Source organism: Pollachius pollachius (genome assembly GCF_949987615.1).
Source record: "Pollachius pollachius genome assembly, chromosome: 15".
Lineage (NCBI taxonomy): Eukaryota > Metazoa > Chordata > Actinopteri > Gadiformes > Gadidae > Pollachius > Pollachius pollachius.
In genome coordinates this window covers 1,701,740-1,711,739 of record NC_136948.1, presented here as the reverse complement: position 1 = coordinate 1,711,739, position 10,000 = coordinate 1,701,740, and the positions used below count along the sequence as shown (strand labels likewise).

Genomic DNA, 10,000 nt, shown 5'->3' with positions numbered 1-10,000 from the left:
ACTCACAGACACGCACGCACACACACACACAGACACACACTCTTTCTCTCTGTCTCTCTTTCACTCACTCACTCACTCTCTCCCACACCCACACCCACACACACACACACTCACACACAAACACACACCCACAGACACACACACCCACAGACACACACACACACAGTGTGTCCAGACAGACAGCGTCCACGCTGAAGGGCAGAGAGGGCCTACATAAAGGGCCGATGGATTAGCCCTGAGACTCTAACACCGGCCGCAGTGCAAAGAGCTGTCAGCAGTAAACTGATATAAATGATCCATGTTAACAAGCCCCTTAATCACACCGCACTTAGAACAAGGACAGGCATCAGAAGGGCAGATGGAGCCGGGGGAAGTCCTCACGCTCACTCCATATTTCAGCGGGGGTTGTTACATGAATAGCACGGCCTGTGTTCTTCTGGCCAGAGGATGTTTCCAGTTCCGACTGGTTAAACTGTAAAAATAACCAGTCTAACCAGTATAGTAAATAACAGTAATAGTAGATAGTTAATATTATACAGTAAATTATAATAATTAATTTTAATTATTGTAATATTATACAGTAATTATTTGAAAGTGACTGGTAACTGTAAAATCTTTATTAGAAAAAAAATCATCCATGCCAGTATCTTCTATCTATAATAAACTTAAACTTAAAATAAACAACGTATCTATTTATTATCTATCTATCTATTCCAAATCTATCCGCAACATTTAGCAATATTAGTTAGAAAGTACAACATATGCTGGCCGCTATATATTACTATATTACTACAGCTGAGCGCTAACAGGGAAATGATACCCATAACCCATGTAGCCATGGCAACATCACCTTCCACAGCGCACTCGTAAAAGTATAAAATTTATTTGATTATTTTGTGGCAAATAAATGTGCTGCTAGTCTCGGCCATAAAACCGAAGCTGATAAAAACATAATTATTGTTTGGTATTTTTTTCCTTTGGCATTTTTGTAGGGGTCCATTTTTAATTTGTCTTATTCTATGCTGCATTTATGTATCACGGTCAAATGTTTATCCATTTGGATAAGGCACAAGCACAAATAAATGCAATTGTTTTAAACAGAGTTTAAAGTCAAATCTTGCCTTGGATTCTTTATTTATTATATTTCATTTAACCTTTGTTTAACCAGGTAAAAGTTTCATTGAGATTAAAAATCTAATTTTCAAGAGAGACCGTGCCAAGGGGGCAGCATAGAAACAGACAATACATGTTTCATTCAAACCAAAACGCACAATTTACACACAATTAAAAGACCGCTATGGGATTTCAAATAGGAAATTACACACAGGTACAATGTCCAATACTTCCACATAATAAGTCCTTTGGTAACGAGCCAAAGGCATCAAATGAGATCAGTTCTGGTCGTTTAACTCTTTTCTCCCGTCCACAGGAGTCTGCTACGCCGAGTTTGGCGTGCGCGTCCCCAAGACGACAGGCTCCGCCTACACCTACAGCTACGTGACGGTGGGCGAGTGCGTGGCGTTCTTCATCGGGTGGAACCTCATCCTGGAGTACCTGATCGGCACGGCCGCCGGGGCGTCGGCCCTGAGCAGCATGGCCGACTCGCTGGCCAATCACACCATCAGCCACTTCATGATCACTCACATCGGGACCCTCACTGGGCTGGGTGAGCAGAGGGGGCGGGGTCTGAGCAAAAGGGGGCGGGGCCTGCAGTGGGATGAGTGAGCAAAGGGGGCGGGGCCTGCACTGGGCTTAGTGAGCAAAGGGGGCGGGGCCTGCAGTGGGATGAGTGAGCAAAGGGGGCGGGGCCTGCACTGGGCTTAGTGAGCAAAGGGGGCGGGGTCTGGAATAAGGAAGTGACCACTTTTGGTAAAATGGCTGCTGACTTTTAACAGACTGGGGGTGTGTTAAAACTCTGCTTGGCTTTCGTGGAGTAAGGGTTTTATAAACATAAATATATATCTTTTCGAAGGTTTTATCCTTTTTATCGTGGAGTGAGTATGACAGGAAGTTATGGGAGAGAGAGGGGAGGACATGAACCCCGGTCGCTGTGGTAGGGACCCGGGTTCAGGGTACGTGCTTTACCCGGTGAACCACCGGAGCGCCCTAAATCTAGATTTTTTTCTTTTAGACTGTGGTTTCAGAAGCCGTAGCCCCTGATGCGTAGTGTTCAAGGGAAGCAGAGTTCATGTTTGGACCTGGAACTGGAAACCGTTTTTCCTTTTTCATGTGATGCTATCAGACACGTTGTCATTCTATCGTTGTTGGTAACCATAGGTCGGATACCATCGGGTCAGGGTCATTATGCAAACAACTAAACCACGAGTGATGCCAGCTTAAGGAAAAGCCAAAGCCAGCCCCACTAAAAAGTTCCTGATCCCTGTGGTGTGAAGTGTCCTGTCTCTGCTGTCTCGGTGTGTCAGGTGACCTGTTTGTCCTGATGGTTGGACATCACGCTGTAACAGAGTCGCCTCCGCCAACGCTATCTCAGTGACCTCGCCCTGCCAGCCACTTCCTGTTGACCAGTGATGGCACAGTGGGTCACATGACACCCTGGGGCAGGAGGGGGGGACGGCATTGCAAGCTGGCTTTTACGGGAGTGGAAGCGCAGTGCCCAGAGCCTGACTGGTGTTAAAGTGGAAAGAATAGGATTTAATAATTGTGTCACTGCTGTAGTTGTTTCTGCCCGGAGGAGAATAGCGCAACAGAGCTTGTGTGTGCGTGCATGTCTGTGTGTGTCGTTCTGTTATTATGCAATCCTTAGTGGTTTATGGATGTTGATATTTTAATAACTAACGTCAATAATGTATAATATTTGGATCATGGCATTGCGCCAGCCTGTCTTTGTTTATCCCAGAGGTGGGCAAAGTACGTCCCGCCCCGTGGTTTAATCCGGCCCGTCAGCCATATTCAATTAGTAGTAGTATTATTTATTGTTTTAAGATCTCTTTTTTGCATTATCAGGCTTCATGCTAGAGTGAGATAGGCAGGAAGGTAATCAGCAAAAACATTTTTGTTCATCAAGTTTAAAAAAAGGGTTAGCCCTTTTTTTTTCAAAAAGTTTTCCCCACCCTGGTTTACCCCGTTGTGTGTTTGTGCGTTTGTGTGTTTGTGTGTTTGCTGCTGTGCAGGGAAGGGGGAGCAGTCGTACCCCGACCTGCTGGCGCTGCTGATCGCGCTGGTGGTGACGGTGATCGTGGCGCTGGGGGTGAAGAACTCGGTGGGCTTCAACAACGTGCTGAACGTCATCAACCTGCTGGTGTGGGTCTTCATGATGATCGCCGGACTCTTCTTCGTCAACGGCGACAACTGGGACGAAGGCCGCTTCCTGCCCTACGGCTGGTCGGGGGTAGGTGCCCGCGGGCACACACACACGTGCGTGAGTGTGTGCCCGCGCACACACAAATAATGTGTGTATATGCAATGACTTCCAAAATTTGCTTTTTGGTCATTATATAACACAATGCCTTGTAAGAACTCAGTCAGAGTTCAGTCACCAGAAGGTTACCAACAGAAATAAACCCGTTATCTTGGCCACTCTGTACGAGACCTCTGCCTATCTAGTAGGGTGGATCAAAATAACAGCCTCCGCTTACAATCCAGCGCGACAACATCACCCTGCTGCATGGAGACGCAACCAATGGAGACGTCAAGTCTGGGGATAGTGTTCTTCAGATGGACGTGTTAATCACGGAATGATTGAATTGTGAAGATGTTTAATGGTCTGACTGTTTGGTGGCTTGATGTTTCTTGGTCTGACTGTTTGGTGGTCTGATGTTTGGTGGTCTGACTGTTTGGCGGTCTTATGTTTGGTGGTCTGACTGTTTGGCGGTCTGACTGTTTGGTGGTCTGACTGTTTCGTGATTTTTTGTTTGGTGGTCTTATGTTTGGCGGTCTTATGTTTGGTGGTCTGACTGTTTTGTGGTCTGACTGGTGGTCTGACTGTTTGGTGGTCTTATGTTTGGTGGTCTGACTGTTTGGTGGTCTGACTGTTTGGCGGTCTTATGTTTGGCGGTCTGACTGTTTCGCGGTCCTCCTGGTCTGCAGGTGATGCAGGGCGCGGCCACCTGCTTCTACGCCTTCATCGGCTTCGACATCATCGCCACCACGGGCGAGGAGGCCAAGAGCCCCAACACGTCCATCCCCTACGCCATCACCGCCTCGCTGGTCACCTGCCTCACCGCATACGTGTCCGTGAGTGGGACGCACCGCACACCACCTGCACATACTGCCCCACAAACACACCATGCACTGTGGGGACGAAGGCGTGCACGCAGGAACACCCACAGACACACACGCACACGCACGCCGAAACACACCCACCGACATGCGTACCGGCGCAGAAGAATACACGCATGCATGACAGACAAGTTTATTAATGTAGCGCCATTCAAACCCGTTCATAGGACCTTACAAAGGAGGAAATCACAGGAAAATATAAAAGTGATTGAAAGAGAATAAATCCTCTGTTGGCTAAGAAACCATAAAGGAACAAGTAGATGTTTTATCCTCCTTATAATGTAATTAACACACACCCACACACACACACACACACACACACACACACACACACACACACACACACACACACACACACACACACACACACACACCCTCTCTCTCACACAGGTGCGTCATGGTGAAATCTGCAGTGCGATACATTCTGGCACAAAGCCGCACTAATCCGATTGTCAGCGATTGTTTGAGTGTGTGCGTCTCTCGGCTGGTTTCCACGCAGTGCTGCAGGCCTCCTCTGCAAGGGACCTGGGAGACATTCTGTGCATTAACAATACCCCCCCCCCCCCCCCCCGTCCCGTAGGTGTCGGTGATCCTGACGCTGATGGTTCCGTACGGAGAGATCGACGCGGACGCGCCGCTCATGGAGATGTTCAGCGTGCACGGCTGCATGTTCGCCAAGTACATCGTGGCAGTGGGCTCGATCGCCGGCCTCACGGTGTCGCTGCTGGGCTCGCTGTTCCCCATGCCACGCATCATCTACGCCATGGCCGGGGACGGCCTGCTCTTCAAGTGAGGCCCCAAGGGATACCATGGCCCCCGTTCCAACGATGTGCACGCAAGAATAGATACACCCACGCAGGGTTTCCCGTCGGCTTTTACAGCTTAGGCGGCGGCCTAAGCAACACACGGCTGCCGCCTTAACTATGACGCCCAAAAACGATGTATGGTAAGGGAAAGGGTTGCTAGTTTGAACCACAGCTCCTCCTAGCTGAGGGTCGAGGGGTCCCTGAGCAAGGCACCTCACCCTGACTGCTCCCAACAAGCTGGCTGTCGCCTATAGTGGCTGACTCCGCCGTCAGTGTGTGAATGTGTGCATGAATGGGTGAATGTCAGGGGATATTGTAAAGCGCTTTGAGCAGCCTCTGGTTAGAACAGCGCTGTATTAATGCAGTCCATTTAACATTTTATTTATATCATATCATTTACCCTTCAAAAGTTTGGGGCCACCCACCCAATTCATGTTTTCCATGAAAACAGTTTTCAGCTGTGCTGATATAATGAACACGGGGTTTTCTAATCATCAATTAGCCTTTTAACACGATTAGCTAAACAATGTACCATTTGACACAGGAGTCATGGTTGCTGTAAATTGGCCTCCATACACCTATGGAGATATTCCATTAAAAATCAGCAGTTTCCAGTTTCCGTTAACAATGTCGGTGGTTTTCTTTAAAATATGGGACATAGGACATTTCTAAGTGACCCCGAACTTTAGAACGGTAGTGTCATTTTATATATGTGTGTGTGTGTATACGTGTGTGCGTGCTTGCGTGGGGTGCGTGTATCCGTCCGTGCGTGTGTGTGTCTGACGTCCGTGCGTCCCCAGGTTCCTGGCCCACGTGTCCTCCTACACCGAGACCCCCGCCGTGGCGTGCGTGGTGTCGGGCTGCCTGGCCGCCGTCCTGTCCCTCCTGGTCAGCCTCAGGGACCTCATCGAGATGATGTCCATCGGTACCCTGCTGGCCTACACGCTGGTGAGAGCACGCACTAGCTGCGTTCGAAATCCTTCCCTATTCACTCACTCACTATTCCCTATATAGTGTTCATGATACAGTGCACTATATAGGGAACGAACAAGTGAGAATTCGGACACTACGCTGAACATTTCTAAACGTCATTTGCGTCAGTAAACGCGCCGGGTATTTGTGTGACCCAGACAGATGCGCCCTCATCATGTAAACAAACCGGGCACCCTCGAGGAAAGCTGGAGGTTGTATTGATGTTGAATGTTACATTTCCTCTATCAAGGTTTTTTTAAAATTAATTTTGAATGTTACATTTTCTATGTTAAATCCCAAATAAATTGTTGACATTTCTAAACGAAAGCCGGAGACTCCATCATTAAATGTATTCGTTTTCGCGGTTATTCAGCTTCTTCTCCGCCGGGAAAACACGACCGCATTGCATTGTGGTATACGGGAGTAACATGTAGGGAACATCGTATGTTCACTCAAATGTTGTGTATTTTAAGTGCACTTTATAGTGAAGGAAATTAACCACTGAGAATTCGAACGCCACTACAAAATGGCGAGCACCCTATATAGTGCACTATATCCGTGATAGGCAACGATTTCAAACACAGCTTCTGTGCTGACTGAACCCGGCGTCTCTGGAGGCGTGGGAGGGCGGCAGAAGCTGAAGCCCAGGAGGTACTGCGGTAGCCTGGCTCCGCCCGCCTAAGTGCTTCCGCTCAATTTTCATTCCTCCCTTCAGTGCTACGTCTGGTTTTGTGGGTATGTTCGTGGGTTTTCTCCGTCCAAATTTTCTGCGTCCAATCAGCCAATAGAGGGATTGGCTGAGAACAATGACGTTAAAGTCAGCTCTCGTTGACGGACATCGTCACGCACGGTGTTTGGTTTGTTTACAGCCTGCGCGCAACGTGATTCCCGGCCAAACGTTAGCGATTGGTTACGGCAGATCCAGAGTGGCACTGGGCAGATCCAATAGTTTTAAACTTCAACAGACACCCGCCTTCAAGTTATTTAACGTTTGTGAATTGAGTGGGTCCAGATTCTCTGTTCAAATGAAATGAAGTACGAGAGTCTGGTAGGACCAGGCTAGTACTGCGGGGTAGAGCGGCTTGACTAGTAACCGGAAGGTTGCTAGTTGGATCCCCGGCTACTCCTAGCTGAGTGTCGAGGTGTCCCTGAGCGAGACGCCTCACCCTGACTGATCCTGACGAGCTGGCTGTCGCCCTGCTTGGCTGACACCGCCGTCGGTGTGTGAATGAATGGTTGTAGGGCACTTTGGATAAAAACGTCAGCAAAATCCCCTCAATACTGTCTGTGGACTTACTATGTAAGTACTGGATTTTGATATAATGTTCTGTTAATCAATAAATAGCCTCAGGGCGTGGCAGGCTGCACGACTGACCTCAGTGGGCGGGGCCAAAGAAGTTAGAAGGTCCCCTATTGTACCACCAGGTGTGCGTGTGATTAGCCGTTACAAACCGTTAAGAAAATCAGCCTCCTCTGACATCACAAGTGGGCGTGTCCACCTAGATGTGTGTTGGATAGATCAGTCTACCAGCCTGCCCGGTGGACTGTAGCAAACGTCGTACATCTAGGCGGACACGCCCACTTGTGATGTCAGAAGAGGCTTTTCCAAACGGCTTGTAACGGCCAATCACACTCACGCCTGGTGGTACAATAATATGTCCCCTTTAAATCCCTTAGTGGGCGGAGTCAGAGTCAATGAGTGACCTCAGTGGGCGGGGCCCCAGCAGAGGGCGCTCCCTGTTCTCAGTGGTCCTCCCCCGCCCCCCAGGTGAGCCTGTGCGTGTTGCTGCTGCGCTACCAGCCCGAGGGCGACATCCACGGCTTCGTCAACTTCCTGTCGGAGGAGCAGCAGAACAGCCGGCGGCGGGAGGGCGTGCTGGCGGAGCGCGAGAAGCACGCCGCCTCGCCCCCCAGCGAGGCGGACGAGGACGGCGGCGGCGGCGGCGGCGGCGGCGGCGGCGGCGGCGGCGGCGCCACCAACACCTGCGGCGCCAAGAACCTCCCGTCGCTCGGCGACAACGAGATGCTGATCGGGAGGCCCGACAGGACGGCGTACACGGCCAGCCACCCCAACTACGGCACGGTCGACATGGCGACCGGCATCGAGGCCGAGGAGGACGAGGGCGGGGTCTCCCGCCGGCTGAAGAAGCTGATTGGCCCGCGGTACTACACGCTGAGGATCCGATTGGGCCTGCCCGGGAAGATGGACCGGCCCACCCCGGCCACGGGGCGCACGGTGACGGTGTGCGTGGTGCTCCTCTTCGTCCTCATCTTCGCCTTCTGCTCCTTCGTCATCTTCGGTGAGACGCCCCCTCATGTGCATGTGTGTTTTTCACTTGGCGGGTTGAATCCCCTCTGATTACTGTTCTATGCTCCCCCCCCCCCCACTCTCTCTCTCTCTCGCCCTCCACCCTCCCCCCTCTCTCTCTCCCTCCACCCTCCCCCTCTCCCCCCCTCTCTCTCTCCCCCCCCTCCCCTCTCCCCCCTCTCTCTCTCCCCCCCTTTCTCTCCCCCCCTCTCCCCCTCTCCCCCTCTCTCTCCCCCCTCTCTCTCCCCCTCTCCCCCCTCTCTCTCCCCCCCTCTCTCTCTCCCTCCACCCTCCCCCTCTCCCCCCCTCTCTCTCTCCCCCCCCACTCTCTCTCTCTCTCTCCCTCCAACCTCCCCCTCTCTCCCTCTCCCCCTCTCCCCCCTCTCTCTCTCCCCCCCTTTCTCTCCCCCCCTCTCCCCCTCTCTCTCCCCCCCTCTCCCCCTCTCCCCCCTCTCTCTCCCCCCTCTCTCTCTCCCTCCACCCTCCCCCTCTCCCCCCCCTCCCCCTCTCCCCCCTCTCTCTCTCCCCCCCTTTCTCTCCCCCCCTCTCCCCCTCTCTCTCCCCCCCTCTCTCTCTCCCTCCACCCTCCCCCTCTCCCCCCCTCTCTCTCTCCCCCCCCCCCACTCTCTCTCTCTCTCTCCCTCCACCCTCCCCCTCTCTCTCTCCCCCCCTCTCCCCCTCTCCCCCCTCTCTCTCTCCCCCCCTTTCTCTCCCCCCCTCTCCCCCTCTCTCTCCCCCTCTCTCTCCCCCCCCTCTCTCTCTCCCTCCACCCTCCCCCTCTCCCCCCCTCTCTCTCTCCCCCCCTCACCCTCTCCCCCCTCTCTCTCTCCCCCCTCCTCCCTCTCCCCACTCTCTCGCCCCCTTCCTCCCCCTCTCTCCCTCTCTCCCCCTCTCCCACCCTTCCCCCTCCCCCCCCCCCCCTCTCTCTCCCCCCTCTCTCCCCCCCTCTCCCCCTCTCCCCCCCCTCTCTCCCCCTCTCTCCCCCCCCCCCCAGGAGCCGGCAGCATCGGGGCGGGTTCCTGGTGGGCGGTGATGCTGCTGATGCTGCTGATGGTTGCCATGGCGCTGCTGATCGTGGTCATCGTGCAGCAGCCGGAGAACCCCAAGCGTCTGCCCTACATGGCGCCCTGCGTGCCCTTCGTCCCCGCCGCCGCCATGCTGGTCAATGTCTACCTCATGCTCAAGCTCTCCGCCATCACCTGGATACGCTTCGCTATCTGGTGCCTGATAGGTGAGCGGGAGACAGCGGGGTGTGTGGTGTGTGTGTCTGTATGAGTGTGTGTGTGTGTGGGGGTGGGGGGGAGGTTTGTCTGCAGTGAGTGGTCTGAGAAAGCACACATTTTTTGTTACATCTCTTATTAAGGTTAAGGTTAAGGTTCAGGTTAAGGTGCTCCCACACAAGAAACACCAACAGAGCTGTGCAGTGTTGGCCAAAGATGGCCGACACCGTTTGGACCCGTTCCAATCGTTATAGAACCCACTTAAGGGCTGATGATGGTCCAACGTCACGCAACGCAACGACCACGCAGACGCTTCGACTCAGTCCTGAACCTTCATGGCTCTGCGTCGGGTTTTAGTGAGCGGACCAATCACAGCCCTTGCTGCTGCGTCGCCTCGACGGAAGGTTACGATTTTTTAGGAGGCGCACGTCAGGCCCTCGCGGTGGACGCAAGGA

At 52.6% G+C, this 10,000-nt stretch overlaps 1 protein-coding gene across 1 annotated transcript in view; it reads left to right on the top strand.

Moving 5' to 3' along the window:
* The window catches only part of LOC307087471 (putative cationic amino acid transporter), a gene marked incomplete at both ends in the record, with an annotated part of 12,114 nt that overhangs the window by 551 nt on the left and 1,563 nt on the right, over positions 1 to 10,000 (top strand). Inside the window, 7 exon segments of the mRNA XM_079753065.1 lie at positions 1,430 to 1,666; positions 3,132 to 3,349; positions 4,048 to 4,194; positions 4,820 to 5,028; positions 5,846 to 5,993; positions 7,786 to 8,317; positions 9,320 to 9,556. Of these exon segments, the coding sequence (XP_079609191.1) occupies positions 1,430 to 1,666; positions 3,132 to 3,349; positions 4,048 to 4,194; positions 4,820 to 5,028; positions 5,846 to 5,993; positions 7,786 to 8,317; positions 9,320 to 9,556 (1,728 nt within the window).